At 39.6% G+C, this 22,510-nt stretch overlaps 1 protein-coding gene across 1 annotated transcript in view; it reads right to left on the reverse strand.

Annotated features, from left to right (window-relative positions):
- The window catches only part of Mdfic2 (MyoD family inhibitor domain containing 2), a 96,160-nt gene extending 94,799 nt beyond the window's left edge, over nucleotides 1-1,361 (reverse strand). The window contains exons 1-2 of the mRNA XM_015495119.2: nucleotides 1,254-1,361; nucleotides 603-690 (exon numbers count right to left, since the gene is read on the reverse strand). Of these exons, the coding sequence (XP_015350605.1) occupies nucleotides 603-690 (88 nt within the window). The 5' untranslated portion in view covers nucleotides 1,254-1,361. The remainder of the gene's footprint in view (nucleotides 1-602; nucleotides 691-1,253) is intronic.
- Between the last annotated feature and the right edge of the window lie 21,149 nt (nucleotides 1,362-22,510).

A 22,510-nucleotide genomic window follows, 5' to 3' on the forward strand; every position in this document is an offset into this window, starting at 1 on the left:
TAACACCAAAAGACGAGAAAATGAAGCCTTCTGGCAAATAATCACTTTAGATCTAGTTTCCAAAGTGCACGGATGTATACTTCTCACAGGAGGGATATCGATTGTGTGTGTTTCAAGAAGCAGCCGTTTACGAATGCTGTGCTGGTGGCTGCAGCGCGCTCCCTGGGGAAGGTGGCCTCCCTAATTGCGGTGAATGGTGATTCTATTTGTAGGCATTGTTTTCTACAGCAGGCTTTCCTTTCTGTGATTATTATTTAAAAATACTTGTCCTCCAGTTACTTAGACTTCTTGACCATAAAGGAGAAAAACCTACAGTAGAACAAAGCCCTCAAAGAGAATATATTCCCGAGGTAAAAATGAGCATTACACCTTACCAGCAGAGTAACCTGTTTCCTGCCATACAGAGACTTTAAGAGGGATTTCAGTACTGAAGATGCTCACGATACTACTTAGGCCACTTGTGTGACAAAAAGAAAATCAGAAGTACAAAAATCACTTGAACTCTTGAGGCCTATTATCTTCTTCTACCTTAGCATCTTTTGCTTATAAACAAAATCACAGTTTTTACACCAATATAAAAAATCAAGAGCATAAGGACTTACCTTCCTTCAACCAAGAAACATTCTTTTTGTCATTTTCAAAATGCTGGGCTGTTCCTATTTTTATCTTTTCCAGCTCAGTTTCTGACATCTAAATGTAAACACAAATTATGATATAAAAAAATCATTAAGAACCCAAATTTATAACACTAAGCTTTATATTTTGAGACTACTGCCATATTATGGGAAGATTTCATCTTTATAGTGTTTTACTTCATTGTTGTCCTATACTTTATCCATTTGTTATTTTAAAACATTGACATTGAGAACTGAACTTCCTATACAGTAGTAGTTCATTGTTAAGCGACAAAGATTGCTAAAAGATCATCCAGTTTCTGAATAACAAAGAATAACAGATTAATAACTAGCTGTGGGTTTGTTATGAGCAAACACGTTCAGTTGCTATTTTGGTGTATCTTTATAGTCTTCTGGACAGCCTGATGCAGAGTAATATGCAAAGATATAAATAATAACATGCAAAAGAACCTTTTTAGGAATTTATGGGTGAAGTAATAAGCCTGGGACCTAACCAGCCCAACTACAGCCAAAGGGAGGTGTTGAGAAGACGTGTGAGGCTCCTCCAGTGCCGTGAACTTGACCTTTGTGGCTTGCTCCCAAGTAGTGCTCTGCTTGGATCTGTGCCTAGGAGCTTACCTGTGTGTCCCAACAGGAGGCCCAAGGTGTGGGGCTGGGGAGCAGTGTGCTGCAGCCTCCTTGCTCTCCTGATGTCCAGCATTCCTCTACCGTGGCAGAAATGAGCGGAGGAGCTAGCCCGCTCCCTCCTGGGTGGTGCTAGATTTGCATTGCTGCCAGAATCATCCGACTTGTGGCTGAGAGGTTTTTTTTTTTTTTTTTTTAAGGTAATATAAAGCCTGTGGTTCTAAACAATGAAACCTCTCGGCTAGCACTTATTTAAAATTACATCCTGCAAAACAGGGTAAAAATATGAACTCTTCCCAAATGGACAAAGATTCCTCCATCCTTTCTTTCCACACCTTCCATTCATTTCTTAGAATTAATATTAAAAGATGTAGAAAAAAATATATTGAAATATATACACAGATGATTTGGGTTAAAAGGAAGCTACAATCTCTGGAAGTTCATCTAGCAGTTGGTATTTTGAAAAGAACTTTTTTTCTAGTGTATAAAAGCTACAGAATACATTTCAAGTTATTTGATCATGTGCAGATATTTTTAAAATTTTGTAATAATATTCTAAGGAGCATTTATTATTAGATAGTTAGGTAGGGGTAATACTATTTTCAGTGGAAGATCAAAAACTAAAAGCACCACCTTGGGTGATGAATAGTTCACCATTCCTAAAGGTTGTCATTTCCTTCATGTTTTTTTTTTTTTTCTTTCCCTAAAGTGGTTTTTCTTCTGCAGTGTTCTACCTGGACAACAATTTTATCTGATTTTCTTGTGTCCATTTACTCTGCTTTTCTAACTTCATTTCTCCTTGTACTTAGTTCCAAGAATTCTCATCTTTTAAAATCTACCTAGGTCAGTCAATTTTTATACAAAATAACTTCCAATTCCGCCCATATCAATAAGGTGAACTTCAGCAAATTAAGACCTTGGATGGTCAGATTTCTCTAAATGACTTCCCACACACAGTCCCACAGCCACAATTTTGTGTAGGTTCCTAGACATGATTCTGGGGCTAGCATCCCTCTGCATTCCCCGCTTCCTCCCTGTAGCCTTTCCCTTCTCATGCATCTGAAAGTGACCTTTCCGGCCTCAGATCCGACTTGGAGCTCTTGTGTTGAGTATCTCCATTGTAGTCTCTGTAAACCTGTCCTATTTTCCTGACCATGCTCCAGGTCCCAAAGAGCTCAGTCTCTGTCTCTGTCCTGTGTATCTTGCTCCATGTTTGATCTGATCGACATCAATGAAAAATTGCTAGATAAATAAGAACAGTAGATTAAAAGCTGATGATAGCATTTTCCTTCATATCAAAGTCAGAATACACAGGATTACCAACTTCCTTTATTTGTCTTTTCTGTGGCTGTGGCATTAGATGCCAACTCAAGTAGTTGTAACCCTGATCTACTTCCCTTTAATCACTGTCCTTAGGAAAAGCAAATTACCTAAATTTTACATATTAGTGGGGTCAGAAAGACATTTGGAAGGCAGTAGTCGCAATGATCTTAAAGCAGTGAGCAGAGGCAGCATAGGAGCTAAAGGATATCTAAGGTGGAAATGTCCAGACTGAAAGGGATGATGAGTACCCGCGTGGAATGAGTGGAGAGGACACCACAGACACGTTCCCTCCTGCTCATCTTCTCTCCCATTTTAACATTGTTGTTAGTATTATTCCTCAGTGAAAGCAATGTCTGTCTCCTCTTCAAGACAGACAAGGATGTCTCCACCAGTCAGGTAAGCACAGTTCCACAGGCACTTTGGGAGCTGGGGGCACCCGTTCCCACCCCTGAGGGTGCCATGCCTCCAGGTCCTTCACGAAGCAGGTCTCAGTCCCTGTGGTGATTTCCATGTTTTATACTTAGGTCAGCTGTTTTCCAATATTTCTGCATCAAAAGAAGCCTATTACTCAATTTGATGTCCACATTTCTCACTTTGGAGGCTTTGAACTACTGGAAAGTTTATCTTTGATTATCCTTGCCTGTACCTGTGTTCTACATGTTACACTTATGAAGTGGGTATCATATTTTGAGACCTAGTGGATGAATAATTTTCAAATTTTGAAATCCTTGTGTAAGACTTCATTATGAAGAGAGAATTTTTATGAGGACAGAAAATTTTATGAATTCTATAATTTAAAATAATGTCTAACCCTAGGTACAGATATGACTGCACATATGGTATGACTCTACATTGTGTACAACCAGAGAAATGAGAAGTTGTGTTCCATTTGTGCACAATGAATCAAAATTTTGCTGTCATGTGTAACTAATTACAACAAATTTTTTAAAAATTACAACTAATTTTGGCTGATGTATTTTAAACATGTGTTAAGTCCTAATACCTGAAATTTTTTCTGTTGTTTGGCCTTAGTTTTCTCTGCATTGCCTCTCACTGCCTTTTAACTTTGGTTTCACTCTTTAAATTAGCTTTTGTTCTTAGGAGTATATGGCCTTATTCGAATTTTCTGAGAGGCCACTTGTGGTAGATTTTCTAGTTTCCCAGCAGATATTTTCCCCCTGTACTTGGGATCAAATCCAGGGCCTCCTGCATGCTAGACAAGTATTCTACCACTGAGCCACATCCCCAGACCTTTTTTGAGTTTTCCATATGGGATTTTCTTTTATTTAGAAAAGCACTATTTTTTAAGGGTAGATGATACACTTTGCATTGCATTGCTATCTCTGAGCACTTGCAGCTGTTTTTCATGGGAGCTGTAGATTTAAACAAGGGTAGTATTGATTTTCTCATGCGCCTCATCTTTAGACACAATGGGACTGGCACCTGACATTCTACCTATTACCTGCATGGCATGAGTGGTGTTGGACGTGGTGTTAAGTGTGTCCTCGCAACTCTTTAGACCATTCACTCCTCGGCCTAGTGATGTCTCTGGGCCACAGGAGTCTCCTCCCAGTAGAGGAGTCTGGTTTGCATTGGGATTTGAATCCCTTGAGAGGCAAGCTTTCATTTGATGAGTGGGAGTGAAGAGAGCATGGTGTCTGGTGAAGCTCAGGCAGGGAAAACCAGGAGGCAATAAGCAGACAATCCTGGAGTACAAACATGCAGGCCAGCCTCGGGGGACAGATCCAAGGCGGGCTAGCACATTAAAAAAGAAAAAAACAAAAAAGGTTTGTCCAAATAATGTTCATTGTGCATGGTTCCTTTCCAGGAGGGTGATCTCAGAGATCAACTTTTCTTGTTAAAGTCTGTTTTTCTTTTTAGAATAGAGATACTCTGAATGAACTTTTCATGATCACTTTTTTCTATTTTCATTCACACCTCAATATCTCTACTTTATGGCCAAATCTGATCCAGAAATAGAACCTGTAAGGGCAAACTGTCCAGCAGGAGGTACCATTGGTCAAAGGAAAAATTTTCAGGGTTATCTCCTGACACATTCTTGTTATTGTTAAAATGGGATCCAGAGCATGAAGCCAAGACTTTTAACAAATAATAAGTGCATGCTATCATGTTAGTCAGTCTCTTATATGAACTATAAAAAACACCATATTATGGCTTCCCATTATTTGTAAAACAATGAAATTACATGCATACTGTAAGGCTATACTGTTAATCATTGTGTAGATAATGTCACCAATTCAGATTAATGGATTTGAGAATGCATTTGCAGAGTAGAGCTCTCTGAAGCCTTTGTGCATTGGATACAAGCACAGATTAGGTGTCATAGGAAGTGATGTCACTCCTTTGAAAGCATGTTTTCTGATGCAGAATGGAATCTCTATGATTTAGTATGATTGATTTGAATTTTCTCCATCGTCATTCCAATGACCAATATATGCGATCAAATATTTCACATCTAAAATTTCTCTTTGGGATTTTGTGCCCTTGGTATAAGAATTCACATGGAGTGAATATTGGTCCAAATTGGACCAATATTTAATGAATATTGGTTCAAAATGTCAAGGACAAAGGTGAATAAAACAAGAAGAAAACTCCACAACACACTATAGCATACTAACACAAGGATTTATCAGATGTTATTAAAGTTCACCAGAAGTTTAGGTATGAGATAGTAAGTGGAATAAAAAAGAGTAAGTTTTATTCTTGTATTATGACAGGTCTTTAAAAAAGCTGCTTACCTTGACCAAATTATTTTTATACATTACAGAGTTGTTGTTTTTTTAATCACCTTTAGATCTTGGTTGACAGAGAGAAATATTAAGAAATAAATGTGAATGGTGTTTGTTGGTGAGTTTATTTTGAAGGTTCCTAATTCCTGTGACATTTGCAATATGCACAGTAAATGTTAGTGTGACTGTTGTTCCCCTTACTGTCACGGGTAATGACTTATCATTTCATTCATATGTATATATGCATAATTTTATGCATGCACACACATTTTATGCAAATCAATGGTATTTATAGCTGGTCATCTTATAAAGAAACTTAGAGAAGGAAATTTCTTATGTTGACTCAGTTTCCATTTCTACTCCTCTCTGTCCCTTTTGGAGACCTCTATCAATCAATCAATCAATCTATCTATCTATCTACCTACTTACCTTTTTATTTAATTTTTTATTATTTTTATTTTTAGACATACATGACAGTAGAGTGTATTTTGCTATATTATTCATACATGGAATATGACTTATTCTAACTATAATCCCATCCTTGTTACATGATGTGGAGTTTCACTGTGGTGTATTCATATATGAACACAGGAGAGTGCAGTCCCATTCATTCTCCTGTCATTCCTATGGAACCTTTATCTTCATCTGTCACCTTCCCCTTCAGCCTGAAGGACTGTCTTCAGCATTTCTTGCCTGTCTACAGGTGAGAGATTCTCCACTTTTGGTTATCTAAAAATGTCATTAGTTCACTCTCCTCTGTGGAAGATATTTATCCTGGTTGACAGCGCTTTCTTTTTCTTCTTCTTTTCTCTTTCTTTTCCCCTTTCCTTTTCTCTCTCCTATTCCTCTTCCTGCTGCTCCACATGGTTGATCATGGCAGGCTCGGTTTTCTTTTCCTTAGGCTGGGTCCTTTCAATCCCTTCCCTAGTAATAGGAAATAGTTCATGCTCTAGGCCCTAATGATCATGCCCAGGACATGTCCTTTCTTAGTGTGAGCTGAAAGTCCAGGATGCTCAGCAAGATGTCTGCACTTGGTTGGCCCAGAGGCCATCTAGCCCTGCGGGGCCTGCATTCAGTGCTCACTCTCGCACATCACATGGCACCAGATTTCCTTAACCCTGACCCTTAACATGCACAAGGCAGCCCTTCACCCCATGCAGCTGTGGGGAAACCTGCTTCTCCTACTTGACAGCCTCTTTTCTATAACCACACTCTGCAGAAGGCACTCAGCAACTCTGATCTGTGTTCTCAGCCCAGCAAGTCTGCCCTGCACTTGTGCCCCCTCCTGCACCAAAGCCAGGGAGGGGCTACAAGTCCAGAGATGCAATAAGTATGCCTTGCGTATTCTGTGCAGCCCCACTGTCACAACCAGAGGTGCTTCCAGTTCTAGAGCTTCCATGTTGTTCTTTTGTGTAGCTCCTGCTCTTTTGCTGAGAATAGCAAAATCATAGAATATATATATATATATATATATATATATATATATATATATATACACACACACATATATATACACACACACACACACATACTTGTGTGTGTGAGAGTGTGTGTATAAACACACATATATTTATTTTTTGCCTCTTATCCAGTGCTTGAAATCAGTCTTTGTGTACTTTGTCTGCTCTTGTAACTCTGTATGAATAAGTGCAAGTCCAGTGCCATTTATTCCATCATGACCAAGAGCAGGAGCAGTTTTTAAATTAAATGCAATCTTGAACAAAGGGCTCCTTAGCTTTGAGATTCAAATTTCACTTTAGGTTCACAGAAGACTCAGTCATTTTAAAAGCAAGTCCTTCTTAGGATAAGTACCAAAGAGTCATGATCCCACTTAAACCATAAATTATATATTAGATAAGAATACAAAATTGCTTGAAAGTAGCATTTAAGCTAACCATCCCAGAAAATTAAATTCTAACAAAGGAATAGGAGCAAAGTTTGAAGAGGATGTGTGACTAGGTTTGTTTAGACACTGGATGCTCATTTAAAAGGGACTTGGGACATTATTGTTTTATATAATCCTGGAGATCGAAGCAATAGGATCCCTAAATAATCTTTGTCAGTTTTCTAGAAGGACTCCAGTGAATTTTAAGACTAAGTCATTCTCTCTCTCTTCTCTCTCTCTCCCTCTCCCCCAACCTCCCTCCCTCCCTCTCTCTCTCCCTTTCTGGTGATGAGAATTGAACTCAGGGCTCATGCATGCTAAAAATGCACCTTACCCCTGAGCTACATCCCAAGCCTGTTAAGACTTACAGGAAGTCTCTGCACCCTATCTTGTATCAACGTATTGTTTTGATGACAGGTATTAGGTGGAGTGCAGGAGGTCAATTCATTATCAGGACACCTGGGGAGAATTCCAAACTTCTCCAAGTTTGAGATGAGTGTTCAAGATCACCAGCAAATAGGAACAGGGCTTTGGGTCACAATAAGACATGTCACTAGTGGGTGCAAATAGAGGACACAAGTAAAGACAATATAGGGTGTTAGACATGGAAAGAAGAAACAGTGGGGAAAGAGATCATCCCCAAAGACCAGCAGGATGCGCTCCACCTAAGCAAAGACCAGCAATAACAGAGCTACTATGTACTAAAAGTGGCAAAGCAAGGGGAAGTTACATTGACCATGAGAGCTAAGAGATTGACTTAACTTGAATTTGAAAACTTGTTTCATACCAGGTGCAGAAATGTGGGCTCAGATGCTAAGTTAGTGTCACTTACAGAGAAATAAATATTTATTTTTTGATCTGAACACATAGCCTTGCTCTGCACTTCCATTTCTAGTCCCCTATTCTCTGATGAGGCCATGACAAATTACATCCCAAGTGGTTGATTCAAGGTGCCCCGTCCAATCCATTTGCCAGATTGGAGTTGGGATCCAGTCTGCAGCCAGCAGAGTTGGTCAGCTAGGGCTGTGAGCAGGAGTGGCCTGTGAGGGTTGCGGGAGAGTGGACACTGTGGGCTAAGTGGGTGAGCTCTATGTGTCAGTCTCCTCAGCTGCAGAGAAAACCATGGGTGCTATTTGGAAGTTGTTGGGGGAGGGGGATTGTGATGCCGAGCAGGTTAACCAAAGGAAAGACCTTGAAGAAGAGCCTGACATACAGTAAACATGCAGTGAAGACAAGTTCATGTGAGCCACTCTTTTCCGCTGCTTCACTGAGGTATGATTGGCATGCACATTTAAACGTGCACCGGTCAGTTTTGTGATATCAGTGCGCTCACTAGACTATCACTGCAATCATGGGCAGCATCCTTGTCCCCGCACTTCCCCTCACCCCTTGGTATTCTCAATGCTCCTCCACCCCACTCCCAGGCAAGCCTGCTCTTCCTTTGTCATTCTCTTTAAATCAGCTTGTGTTTTCTAGATTAAATATGAATGGAGTCATACAGCATGAGTTCTTTTTTGCCTAAATCTTTCATTAAGCATAATGATGTTTCTTTTTTTTTTAAATTGGTGCATTATAATTATGCACAACAGTGGGTTTCATTGTGATATATTTCTACATGCACATAATTTACTCAATCTCATTCCTCAGGACCTCTCTTCCCTTCCCCCTCTCTCCCCTATTCCCTTCCTCTACTCTATTGATCTCCTTTTTATTTTTGTGAAATCTCTTTTTTATTTATTTATTCTCTTTAGCTTTCACATATGAGAGAAAACATATGACCCTTTTCTTTCTGAGTCTGCCTTATTTCACTTAGCATGATGCTTTCCAGTTTCATCCATTTACCAGCAAATGCCATGATTTTATTCTTTATGGCACAGCAAAACTCCATTGTGTGTATATAACACATTTTCTTTATTATCTGTTGACAGGGACCTGGGCTGGTTCCATATTGTGGCTACTGTGATTCACACTGCAGTAAACATGGGTAAGCACAGTTATCTTCAAATTCATCTATATTTGTGTGTGTCAATACTTCATTTACTTTTATTGTATTTCATTGTATGGATATACCACAATTTATTTACATGTTCACCTGCTGATAAATAGTTGAGTGGATTTCCATTTTAGCTATTACAAATAATGCCTTATGAATATTTATGTTTAAATCTGTGATTTTAATTTTTATGGTTTCTGATTTTTTTCCAATTAAAATTTTAAGGGGCTAAAACTGAGAAAGTCAATAAAATAAATAAAACTATTATTAGAAAACATATTTTTAAAAACAGCCTTCATTAGCCATTAATTTTATCCTAGAGAATACAGCTTTACCTTTAAAACACTAGTTGAGATCCAGATGAATTTACTTAGTATTATTGACTACTATGAGGTCTTTGCTTAAACTGAAATTTACTGGAAAACCCTCCAAAGGGGGAAAAGTGAATAAAATTGAGGACAGTAATATAGATTCTCCTCCTCAATCTCTCAAAACTATTGCAGAGATGAGAATGAATGCTGCTGCCTGTAGGTATAGTGTTGCTTTTTAAAAGACAGTGACCTTTTAGTACATTTATAAACTCAATCTATTTTATTTTACAAATTACAGAAATTGCAGCATTATTTTATTCATAAAAATCTGGATGTTTCATAATATTTGGATAACAGTGATTCTAGCAATACAAAATGCCATTTCCCCTTTAAGATGTGCCTGAGTTTGTATTATAAATTATTTTGACATTATTTATTAATGAGGAGCTATTGATTTATAAGATATTTACAGTACAGTACTGCTTGCTACATTCTCAATAATTATTTAAGATAATTATGTAAATGAATAGATATTATTGACAGAGGCATGATGATGCTGAAAATGAAGTCTTACTTAATCAATATAGCATGTCAGAAGAATTTCCCCTAAATGTTAACATCTGGAAGTGTCTGCCTCTTTTGGGGGAGGGAGATCTCCCATCTACATGGAGGTGTTCTAATGCCATTAGTTCTCTGCCAAGTTCTTTGTCCTCTTCACGATTATCTTTGCCCCTGACATCCCAAGAACTCCTTTGCCACTAGAATAGACGACTGTCGTTCTCTCAGGCAGTGTTGGGGCTTCTCCCTGCAGCAGTGACAAGAGGGAAAGAAAGAAAACCCTTATCTGTACCAGTCTTTTCGCTAGACCACCCCTCATGGGTCGGGCATAAAGAAAGATATTTAAATAAGTTGAACTTCAAATGCAATCTGCTTAACAGGACGTTTGGATCCAAAAGGAAATTCTAACATTTGATCAGCTATTCACAAATGATGTCTTTGTGTCCTTTAAAGAACTATAAAGCAAATAAAAAATTGTAAGCAGTTTTATTTGATGTTATCTGAGATAAAATAATTCTTTGAAGAGCCATAGAAACTAATTGGAAAAGAATATCAGTATGTCCCTAAATGATGAATGTAACAAAGTTAAAACCACATAGGGCATATATAGGTAATGCCACAGCATACTAAGAATACACAATTGTGGATGTTATACAAATTCTAAGGGAAAAAAAATCAGACTTCTGGAGATGAGAAAATGTTAGTGGGCAAAGAGAAACACACATACACACACAAAAGGTTAAATGTTAGAATGGGACAAAGTAGAGATGATGAAAGGGGAACTGTCCTTTCCACACATTAGACTAAAAGGGGCATTTCTTTCCTTCACTGATAAATAAAAGGCCCAAGGTTCCTTTTCTTCAATAATGAATTTCCTCTAAGATGCATAGGACACAAGAAGAAAACCAAAAGCTATTCTTTTTCTCATAAATCTGGTTCGAAGTTAAGAAGGTATAGGATTAATCTAAGATCTTTTGCCTTTGTGAAAGGTGACATGAAAGTGTCCATTTCCTTCTAGATGGTTTGATTGGGATTCTGGGGTGGGCCTTAGGATTCTAAGATAATACCATTAAGAGGGAAAATTGCTGCATTGCCAGTTCATTTCTCCCAGTTGCCAGATTCTCGGAATAAGCATGGTGTCCTTCTGCCAGCCTTTTGCATCACTATTGTCTCTTCCCTCTAGCCCTGATCTGCGAGTTAGAATGTTTTAGTGTTTGCTTGACTGTATCTTCAGGCTGACACATTCCATTGTGCAGGCTATACACTACAGAACTCCAGGTGTATGAGGTGGCCTTATAAGGTGGCAGCTTGGCTAGGCTGTACCACATTTCCTGAAAGTCCTTTCCTTGCATGTTTCCAGTTAGGGAGCATCATGAATGACATTTTTGTGGGAGATTCAGAAGACATCAGTGCAGTATTAGCTACATTGCCTCTTCACTCTTGGAGGCTGAGGTTCCCCTTTTGAACCTCCTCCGTGTTGTTCCTTATCTGCTGGCTCCTCACTGGTGTGGCAACTCTAGTCTGCCAGTCTGCATCCAGCATCTCTTCCTTTAGCCTCTCCATCTCCCTGGATGTTGAATGTTTAGACCTGAGATGAAGGGTACCCACTTCTCCTGCAGGACACCTGCCTCTTCAAGAGTGGAGGCAGAAAGAAGTGAAGGTCCAGGGCAAACTGCCGGGTCCCAGCCCCTGGCCCTGCGATGTGGCTTGCTCTTGCACTGTTCTCTTTACACAAAGTCTTCCCTCCCTGACCACCTTCTCTGCTGGCTAGAATCTGTCAGAAAGACAAGAGCTGTTTAGCTTCTATTTACCCAGCTTTCCTAATTGTGTAAGGTCAAATCCCCATAGCATACTTCTAAACCTTAGTTAGCTTTCCTTCACTGTGACAGAAATACTTGAGAAAATCATCTCAGGGAAGGACATATTTATTTGGGCTGTTTCAGAGGTTTGGCTTTGATTGACTTTCTTGGTTGCATTGGGCCTGAGGTGAGGGAGAATATCATAGTGGAAGGGCATGGTGGAGGGAAGCTGCTCAGCTTCTGGCAGCCAAGAAGGAGGGAGGGAGGGAGGGAGGAAGAGAAAGAGAGAAGGAGGAGGAAGAGGAAGAAGAAGAGGGAAAGAGGAGGAAGAAGAAATGGAAGCGGGAGAGAAGGGTAAGAAGAAGAGGAGAAGAAAGAGTAAGGAGAGGAAGAAGAAGGAGACACCAGGACCAGATATGGTTCCCAAGGACACATCCACACTCCCCTCAACTAGGTTCCACCTCCTATAGCTTCCACCATGTCCCAGTAATCCACTCAAGTATAAATCTATCAATGGGTTAATCCATTGAAGAGGTCAGAGTTCTCATAATGCAATACTTCCCCAAAGCCCCAACTTTGAACACTGCTGCTTTGGGGGAACAAGTCTTTAATCCATGAAACCCCTGCGTGTGCACCTTGACAAACAGCTCGGGCAGAGGCATGCCAGTTGCTGCAGGACTAAGTCAGGCAAAATTGTCACCTAGACAGGGCTCCTTGTTGACACATTTGGAGTCTCTTGTCAAAGCAGGCAGTGGTCATTAGAGAGTGCCGTAGGTTGCCATGGTGGCTGGAAATGGTACTGTGGACCCTCCATCTGCAATTTCATTTTCCACATTTATTTACCCATGGGTTCAGTTACCCACAGTCTGATCATATTAAATAGAAAATTCCAGCAATAATTCTTAAGTTTTAGATTGTTCAGCATTCTGAGGGGTGTGATAAAATCTGGCACCATCTTCTTTCATCCCAACCAGGACATGAATCACCCCTTTTCCAGTAAGCCACACTGTTCCTATTTCTGACCCAGTAGCCACTCAGTGGACATCTGTGTGATCACATCAGCTGTCACAGTGTCACATTGTTTGTGTTTCAATAACCCTTACAGAGTCTGATGCTTCATCCCAATGCCTTTGCCGGCTCCAGACTTCATCTTAACCTGCAGACATTGTATCAACTCATGCCATCACCAGAGGGTGAATGACTACAGTACAATAGAATATTTTGAGAGACAGAAAGAATAACCACATTCACATAACTTTTTACTGCATATTGTTACAATTCTAGCTTATTAGTTATTGTTGTTAATCACTTAGTATGTCTAATTTATAAATTAAACTTATCATAGGTATGTATAGGAGAAAAGATAGTCCATGTAGGGTTTGATAGTATCCAAAATTCCAGGCATCCCTGGGAGTATCGGAATACGTCCCCAGTGGGTGGGGACAGCTGCTGCTCTGGTATATGAGGACAGGAGCCTGGAGCATAAAAACCCTGTTACACAAGAAACATCCTGCACAGTGAAGAACAGAGCTGCCCTAAATGAGCTGCCTCTCGGTTGTGACACGGTGAAAGGGTTCCTTCAGGTTCCATATGTTTCCTTTTCCATCCCGTTGCCTCGCCCATGGGGGCTGTGTATATCGCAACTAGGTGTGGACCTGATTCGCTGATATAAGTTATGGCTGAAAGACTGAATAAAGCTCAACTTTCAAGTGTTCATTTACATTTCAAAAGAGAAAATAATCAGCTCAAAAGAGTCTCTAACTGATGCAGCAAGAGTGAACTATATTAAAATATTTTATCAGAATACTAATGTACTCCCCTTATATGGAGAGAAATTTTGACACCTATCTATTATTCTTTTTCAGTTTTCTCCTTTCAAATCCCACCATCTCCCTGTCTGTCCTCTCCTCACAGTGCCCTCTTGCAAAAGAATAAAATATGCCTAACATATATTGATTTTGTAAATAGATGTTTAAAAACAGAGGGCCAGCACTGGAGGAAAGTTGGTAGGTACATGGAATTGTAATCAGATCTCTGTTTGAGTAAAGCAGGCTGTATCTGAACTTCTGGCCGCCTGCTGCCTTGGCCTGTCCTCGATGGGTCTGCAATATCTGACAAATTTCTTTGTCTTTCCTTTTAGCTTTGCATAAATACTGCTCCTGGTGTTGAACTGTTTTTGGTTTTGTTTTTCTTTCACATATTTACAACCCAAGTTTTTGTTAAAACCTTTCCCCCCCCCTTTTTGTACATCCTCTTTCACTCTTTCTTTCCTTGTCCCTTTCTCCAGTTCTTAGGTAGGCCAATTTGATTTCATCCACAGATTGATTAATTTGGGACTATACACCTGCACAGCATTTAGGAGTTCTGGGATTTCCAATCTCATTTTTAAGGTCTTCCCTCTTTCCCTCCCTTCCTTTTGTCACTCTTTCTGTCTTTCTTATTCCTGTCCAGAGGGTCACATTGTGGATCTGTGCAGATCCTTCTCTAGCCCCTGACCAAGGGGCTCAATGTCCCAGCACTACCACTTGGTTATTGACTTGGGGCAGGAGGCTTATCCACTCTCTGCACCCGTTTCCTCTTCTGTTGAATGAGAACTAATAACAATGACCATCCCTTAGTGTCACTGTAGCTGAAATGATCACCAAATGCTGCTGCTTGGAACAGGCAGTAGGTGTATTCCCAGCACAGTGTGGTGGCTGTGGGTATCACAAAGTCCTCTCTGTTTTGACTCCGGCTTGATGGTGTGGAGGTCCATGGCAGTGTGGTGTGGAATCAGGCAGCAGCTCTTTCTGAGTTCTGAGCAGATGTGTGGAGGACTAAGAACTTTCACTGGAGTTCTGCCCTTCTGTGCCATCTTCTTAATTTACCTCCAAATTTGGGACATTGTTTCCTTTCATATTTTGTTATGGTTCCTTCATTCTTGCTGTCTTCTTCAGTGACCTCCTAGTTGTACTCTGACAATTGCACCCTGGTAAGCCCACCATAAGCTTAAGGCAGCATTGGTTGAAAGTACATTCCAAGCACCTCTCCTACTGAACAGCAGTGCTTAGCCCAGCGGCCTTCGATGTTCCAGAAGACTCGTAAGGTGGGCAAAACCATCTAACTTCCTATTTTACAATACGATGTTGAATATCTTATATAATTGATTTAAAACCATACTGAAAGTGAAAAATAGAATGATAGCATACGTGTCCCCCTGAACATGCACAGCTGAAGGTAGGCTGGACCTGAAGGGTGTTTGAAGCATTGAAGTAAAATTGGTTCCTAGATGCTGAGCATGCAGCAATGACAGTGATCAAATTCTCTCTCCTGTTGAGGCTCAAGAATAGCTGGCAGAGAGTACCAGGCATTGACATTCATGGATGGGTTAGCAAGCACTGGGTTTTTGAGGAAGACATCAAGTTTTGACTATAGTTTCTTCCTTGTTTTTATTGTCTATTTCTCATAGCAAATCAGAGCATCCTATATCTGTACAACAGCTCTTGCAAACCTCCTCATTGACGTCCATTTCTTCCGACACTCTTAAGGCATTGCTGATAGAAGCACATATCTCCACCAGTGTCTTTGCTCTGAACTTCCTCAGTGCCTCAACTTAGTTTCTTCTTTATTCCTCCAATTCAACCAGCTCCTCCTTGTAAAGCCTTCTGCCTTGATGCTGGCAGGCTCAGGAACCTCCTCATCAGCATCCCATGCCAGCTATATCCCAAGCACTACTGTTTCATCAAGAGCAGGAGCTTTGTTAAAACCTTTGAATGTGTTCACATATGTCTTCAAAGCTCTCTTCCAAATGCTCTTCATGTTTTGCTATGTGACTTCAACCCGTGCTGCCATGATACTCTGGATAGGATTTAGAATGTTTAAACCTTTCCTAAACTCTTGAGAGCGGTCGGCCAGATTTAATCCCTTCAACAGCCTGTGCCAATGTGTGACATAAATAGCTTGCTTCGCACCCAGCTGCTGCCCTTTGTTCTGCTGGTAGCACAGATGTGATTGTTTCCAGATGTGCTATGGATGCCCTAGAGCATCATCTAAAATGTGGAGAGTCTTGAACACAGTGCTGTTGTACCTGCAAACTCTGCTGCCTCTGGAATAATAAGTTCAAAAACCAGTCTTTGAACAACAGTGCTGTCAATCAGGCTCTCTCAGCACAGCCATAATAAACGGGAGGCATGTGCTTGCTCATATTCTCAACTGTGCTAGAGTTCTCCAATGGTAGATTCAGGAAGGCTTTCATTTTGACTCTGATACATTTCTGCCCTGAAGCAGCATTACTTTTCCTGCCTTAAATTCTTGCACTATCTTGGATTACTGATGAATGTGTGTACAATCTGGCAGACACTTTCAGGATACGCCATCCATTGATATTAACTATTTGTTCTGACAAATTGTTCTCATCCCTCGTTATCCTAGGCAGCCGATCCTCAAAGCCTCAGCACCTTCCCTATGGGCACATGCTGTCCCACCATGACCTTCACATTAGGACAACTATAGCTTTAGAAGTCTTGGAACCACCTCTGACTCGCTTTCCGCATTTGCATATGCATAGGATCATCTGTTAGCATGTTGAAAACACTTCTGGCCCCAGCCCAGATCAGTGAGAGCATATACTCTGTATCTGGGCTTCCACTGTGTAATGAGCAATTTTTCCAGACCATCATGGGGCCCCACCCTTTTCTTTGTGATAACAGTGGATTTAACCAGTGCTGACAATCCCTGGCAGCACTGATGAGCCCTTTCTATCCTTGAGGGGGTGGAGCTCACCAGCTACACAAGGCCTGACTCAGGTGCTGTGGTCATTATTGTTGCTGCCTTTGTGCTGGCAGTTCCCTGAGCTTCAACTCAGTAATGGCTTTGCTCCTCACCAGAGGCAGGAGAGAGAGGCATTGTTTTAGACATGGTAAGATGCAAGACCCCAGCGCACAGAATCCAAACAGTGCTGGCCACAGTGCTCCGTAGAGCACCGGTGGCTTCCCCTTTGAGTAGGTGACATGGGGAGCTGCAGCTCACCCAAGCTGCCAGGCATGTTGGTAGCTGGGGAAGACAGCGAAAGTGAGAACTGAAGAATGGTTTCTACTGAATGTATATTGCCCTTATACCATTGTAAAGTCAAAAAATCACACCAAATATTGTAAACCTGGGACTCTCTGCTGTGGTCTGGATGAGAGGTGAGACAATGCAGGAATGTTCAGAGGTGAAATGGTTAGATTATGAGAGCCATAACCTAATTAGTGGATTAGCCCATTGATATGGATTAATTGGGTGTTAACTGTGGGCAGGTAGGGTGTGGCTGGAAGAAGCTGGTCTCTGGCAGTGTGCTTTTAGGGTCATATTGTATCCCTGGTGAGTGGAGTCCTCTCTGCTTCTTGGTTATTATGTCCTGAGCAGCTTTGTTCCTCCATACCCTTTCACCATGATGCTCTGCCTCACCTGGTGTCTAGACCTTTGCGGTCAGCCAACCACAGACTGAGCCTCTGAAACCATGAGCCAAAATAAAGTTTTCCTCCTTGAAGTTGTTCTTGTTGGGTCTTTGTCACAGTGAAGAGAGCTGACAAACACAACCATCTTTCTCCCAGGAACATTTAGGCTCTATTATTATGTCAGGACAGCATGAATAAAAAGTTTTGCCCTTTTTGGACATCAGTGTGCAGTTGACTCTCCATATCCATGGACTCAATTAACCATGGAGAGAAAGGGTTTTAAAAATTTCTTCTGTACTGATATGCACAGACTTTTTTCTTGTCATTATTCCTTAAACAACACAGTGTAACTACTATTTATATAGCATTTTAATCATATTGGGTATTACAAATAACAGAGATGGCTTAAAATATATAAGAGGGCATGTATAGGCTATTTTATATAAGAAGCTTGAGCATCTGCTGATTTGGGATTTTTTTAAGGACACTTGAACTGTCTGGAATCAATCCCCTGCAGGAGTTGAGGGGAGGGCAAGGCATATTTGATGCTGGTGATGATGGTTAATATCACCACTCACATCTATCAAATGGGTAATAAGGGATTTATATTTCTACATAAATGAGGTAAGAACCAGATTTCCTCTGCCATCTGAAAAAATAATAATAAACCCCACAAATATAGTCTACAATCATGGGACATGATCAGAAGGAAAGGAGTTGGGGACAGTCATTATCCCAGTTTGCTGCCTGAAGAGGTATCACGCAGGGTTGGGGGCCCCAAACAGAGTCTGTCAATCTCCCAGAGTTGACAAGACAGAGTTCAGAACTCAGGAAAGCGAAGACAGTCAGAATTCCCCTGTCAGAGTACTGGAGAGGAAAGAGATGTGCACGGAGCAAATGATCAAGTCTTAGAGTGAATATGGCTCAGCATAAATGTGAGGGAACTGCCGAATCCAGGAAAGACTTAACAGGAGGGAAAAGGAAGAATCAAACCCAGAGCTCACGCAGGGCAAGGAAGGCTGGAAAGCCCTAACACATTGACTGTAAAGTCAGTGTTTAAAAGAATATTAATCTAGTAGTATTAAAAAATTTGACTTTGAATCAATTTAAAAATGTAGAAGCAAGCCAAAAAAATGATCATTTTTTCCCCAAGTGTTTTATTTCTATCCTACAACAAAGGTGGAAATATTTAAAAAATAAAGAATTCTCCAGAACTCAACAACATACAATCACAGTTTCTTGACATCCAATCAAAATTACTAGGCATGCAAAGAAGTAAGCAAGAAAAACGTTCTGTAAGTAGGAAGAAAAACAACTACTAGAAATATACCCAGAAATGGCCAATGTGTTAAAATGAGTAGACAAGAGCTAAGGCCAGCTGTTAGAACTCTACATCTTTCAAAAGGTAGAAGAAGGTGACAGTAGAAGGAGAGACATGAAAGAGCTGAATAGGAACCAGTTCGAACTTGTGGCAATGAAAAATATAATTTCTGAGGTGAAAAATTATTCTGAATTGGATTAAAAGCAGATTAAATACTGCATAAGAAAAGATTAGTGATCTGGAAGATCTAGCAATAGAATTTCTCCAAAATATTACACAAATTAAAAATATAAACACATGAAGAAGAGAGAAGGAGGAGGAAGCATCCCGAGCTTTAGAACAACATTAAACAATCTAATTGTGAGACCCAGAAAGAGATGCAGTGAAGAGATATGAAAAGCCAGGTATGGTGGTACATGCCTGTCATCCCAGAGACTTGGGAGCTGAGGCAGGAGGATCAAAAGTTTTAGGCCAACTCAGCAACTTAGCAAGACCCTTCCTCAAAATAACAAAAGGACTGGGAATGTAGCTCAGTAGTAAAGAAAAAGGAGAGAGAGAGAGAGAGAGAGAGAGACATAAAACATGTTAATAACAGTCATAACTTCTCCAAGTGTGGTGAACATTGTGAGCCCACATATTAAAGAAGCTCAATGAGCCTCAGATGCAGGAAACAGAAATAAAACTGTATCAAAGCATATCAAATTATCTAAAAGTTGGGGCAAAAAGATGTGTCATTCTTTCTGAAGGTATCGTTATGACGTGTTACAGATAGGTTAAAAGAGAAATATCTCATCGGAAATAATGTAATGGTGGCACAGCTTTTCTAAACATGGAAAGAAAGAATCAATCTCAAATTCTGTGCCCATCAATCAAGTACAGAGCTGTAGATAATCACTTCATATGCTCATTCATGGGCATTTTTGCTATTTATTTATTTTTTTCTGGTGCTGAGCTGCACATGTGCCTGCCACTGAGCTGCAGCTCTGCATTCATCATATAATAAGAGCAAAAGTAAACCTCTGGATGTATTTAGAATTAAAGTTAGGAAAAAACATAGAATTCTTTTAGTTTAATCTTCTTTGTTACTAGATTTAAAAGCTCTATTAACTTTTGTCTTATTTTTTAATTCAGAAAACTTTAATAACACTATTAGTATGTCAGTTAATGGTTAGAACATTTTTTTTGTTATTTCACTTGATTTTTCTAAATCATTTTCAATCAGCCAGTTCTATAAGAGAGGTTTGTAACTCAGTTTATGTCTGGTTTCATTAATCAATTAGGAAGAATTTAATCCCATACACCAAGTTCAAGTAGGAAGTTGGTCAAAATCATGTGAAAGTAGTGTATTGCAGCAAGAAGTCAGGAGTTTACATGATTGAAATTGTAACGTCCACATAAAAATTTTCATTTTAATGGTGCCTTTCAGGTGATTTCAGTGTGCTGGAAAAACTAGAAAACATACCCTATTTGAGGAAAATAATAGTATAAATTTTAGCATATTTAATAAAATCCCAGATATATTTTCTGGGACTGAAGCAAAATTATGTGATAAGATCTTAAAAGATTTTACTTTTTAAAAATATTGGGGTGGGGGCACTGAATAAGGTCAGTTTCTCTCTGGTTTGCTTGGTTGAGGTTTCTTATAACTCCAGCAAAATTAAATGTTTCTCATTAGATAATCAGAATGATTGGAGTGAAGGCTTTCATCTTTGTATTTTTTTTATTATCAGAAAAACATCTGTATCACTCAAAACAGCTGTCATGTATTGGGAGAACCTGAAATAATTTTATATGCAAAGGAAAATTTCTGGGAGTCCATAGGTTAAAAATTAAGGATGAAATATGCTCTAAGTCTATGTAAAAAATAAAAAAGGATATAAAACTTAATCCCAATGAAAAAAGGGCCAATTAACTCTCAAAGAAAAGAAATAATCTCTAAATAAATGTATAAATTCTCTTTAACATGAACTAATTACAAGCTTCATTTGGAAAGAATATATAGATTTTAAAGCAGACTTCAGAAGTGATAGAGATATCTAGTTGTTGGGCAGGCTCAAGATGGCTATACTTAGATTCCCTCTTCCAGGCTTCCAGTGGACTATTCTTAGTGTATAGCCAAGATCATGAACACCCTGATTCACCCTTTGTACTTGAGGTCATAGACATCCATTGACGTAGCCTGTTGGCAGTGTGTCTTCTCTGTCTGGCCTGCATAAAAAAGGCCTATGGAAGGGCTCGTGGGGCTGGAGCTGAAAGATGGGGGCTCCCTGGGGGCTGCTGCCATTTCCAAATAAAGCACATCTACTATTCCAACAATCTCTCTCATCTTCTTCCACCCATCAAGATCCCGAATCTGTTTTCCTAGGTCTGTTATAAAACGTTGAGAACACATCAGTAATCTAATGTACATGAAAAAGTGAAATTAACTAATGATGGTTAAGTGGCACATTCAGAAAATCTATCTTTAATTTACCTATATTTGTATTCATATAATATCTGTAATGTAGCTTTCAGGTTTCCTGAGGTCTTTAGTGGGTACAAAAGAATGCCAGAAAATAATTAAAGAAGGGGGAAGAACCCTGCATTGTTGTTTTTCTGTATTACAGCATTTGTTTATTTATTAATTCAATCATTCCTTCATTTACAGTGTTTTTATAACAACCTAAAATTATTATATACAGCACTTGATAATTATGTACTATAATATGTGAGTCAGTGATGTTGGTTTAAAAGTAACTAGGTCAATCATAAGAAGGAAGATTTTGCTATTTTTAATTAAATATAAAAATAGTCATAAATTACGTTGAGTGTTAATTTAGTGCTGTAATTTCCTCATATCTCAATGAAACATTCCAATGAGAATCTAAACAAATCATTTAAGCTTATATAGAAAAACTGTGCTGGGACATTGGTTGCTGTGCGTGATCAATTGGAGTGAGGGAGGATGGAGTAGAGGCAGTTCATTGTACATACAGCTTTAAACAGAAGTGAAAGAGCATAGTCACTTCTCAATTAGGATGAGTTAAAATTTTATGTGTTTGTATTAATTTGACTCTATTTCTGTTGATAGCAATATGTGTGACGATCCCATGTAAATAGGAAACCAAAAATTACCCCACCTCTTAGACAAAGCACACCTTTCACAAAGCATTACTTACATGTGGCGTGAATGGCCCTGGATCTCAAGCAGCTCTATTTCCATGCCTTTCCATATTTTTCTCTCCAATGCATGATTTTTGCTGCTGTCAACCCTCTTGGCTGACCCACCCCAAACTTCCTTCCCATGTGATTGGCAGCGGAGAAGGGCCTGATGCTGTGGACTGCTGGCGCTCCAAATAGCTTATCACACTGCAGGACTCCAGGGGAAGGGTGTGTTTTCTGTTTTCTTCTTATCATTACGAGACTCAGGGCCACTTGATAGCAGACCCTAGATTTTGCCACCCACACAAATCTAATTTATTCAGTCTATTTTAGACTTAAGCATTCCACAGAACTCTCTGCACCTCACTGTACTTTATGATAGATAAGGTAGAAAATCCAAGGCTCTGTGCATGAAAATGAAACAACGTCTTCTGCATGCAAGATCTTGCCAGAGAAGTGCATTTAGCCATGTTAAAATATATAATTCACCCACTGAAATTTTTCTAAACAGTTTGCTTATATAAATGATAGGATAAAGTGCGGTTGTTTTTGTTTCTCACAGTTGTCAGCTCATTTGCACTTCTCTTTATCTATATCGTTATTGAAGTATTAGAGGAATAAAGTTCCATTTGCTTCTATTCACCAAAGACTGACATATTCAAATAATGGCACAATTCAGAATTTATCAAGTGCCAGGAGATTATAAAAGTTAATGGAACAAAATGGCATTAGTGTGGGATTTGGGGGAATCTC

The sequence above is a fragment of the Marmota marmota genome, unplaced genomic scaffold (genome assembly GCF_001458135.2).
Source record: "Marmota marmota marmota unplaced genomic scaffold, marMar, whole genome shotgun sequence".
Taxonomy (NCBI): Eukaryota; Metazoa; Chordata; class Mammalia; order Rodentia; family Sciuridae; genus Marmota; species Marmota marmota.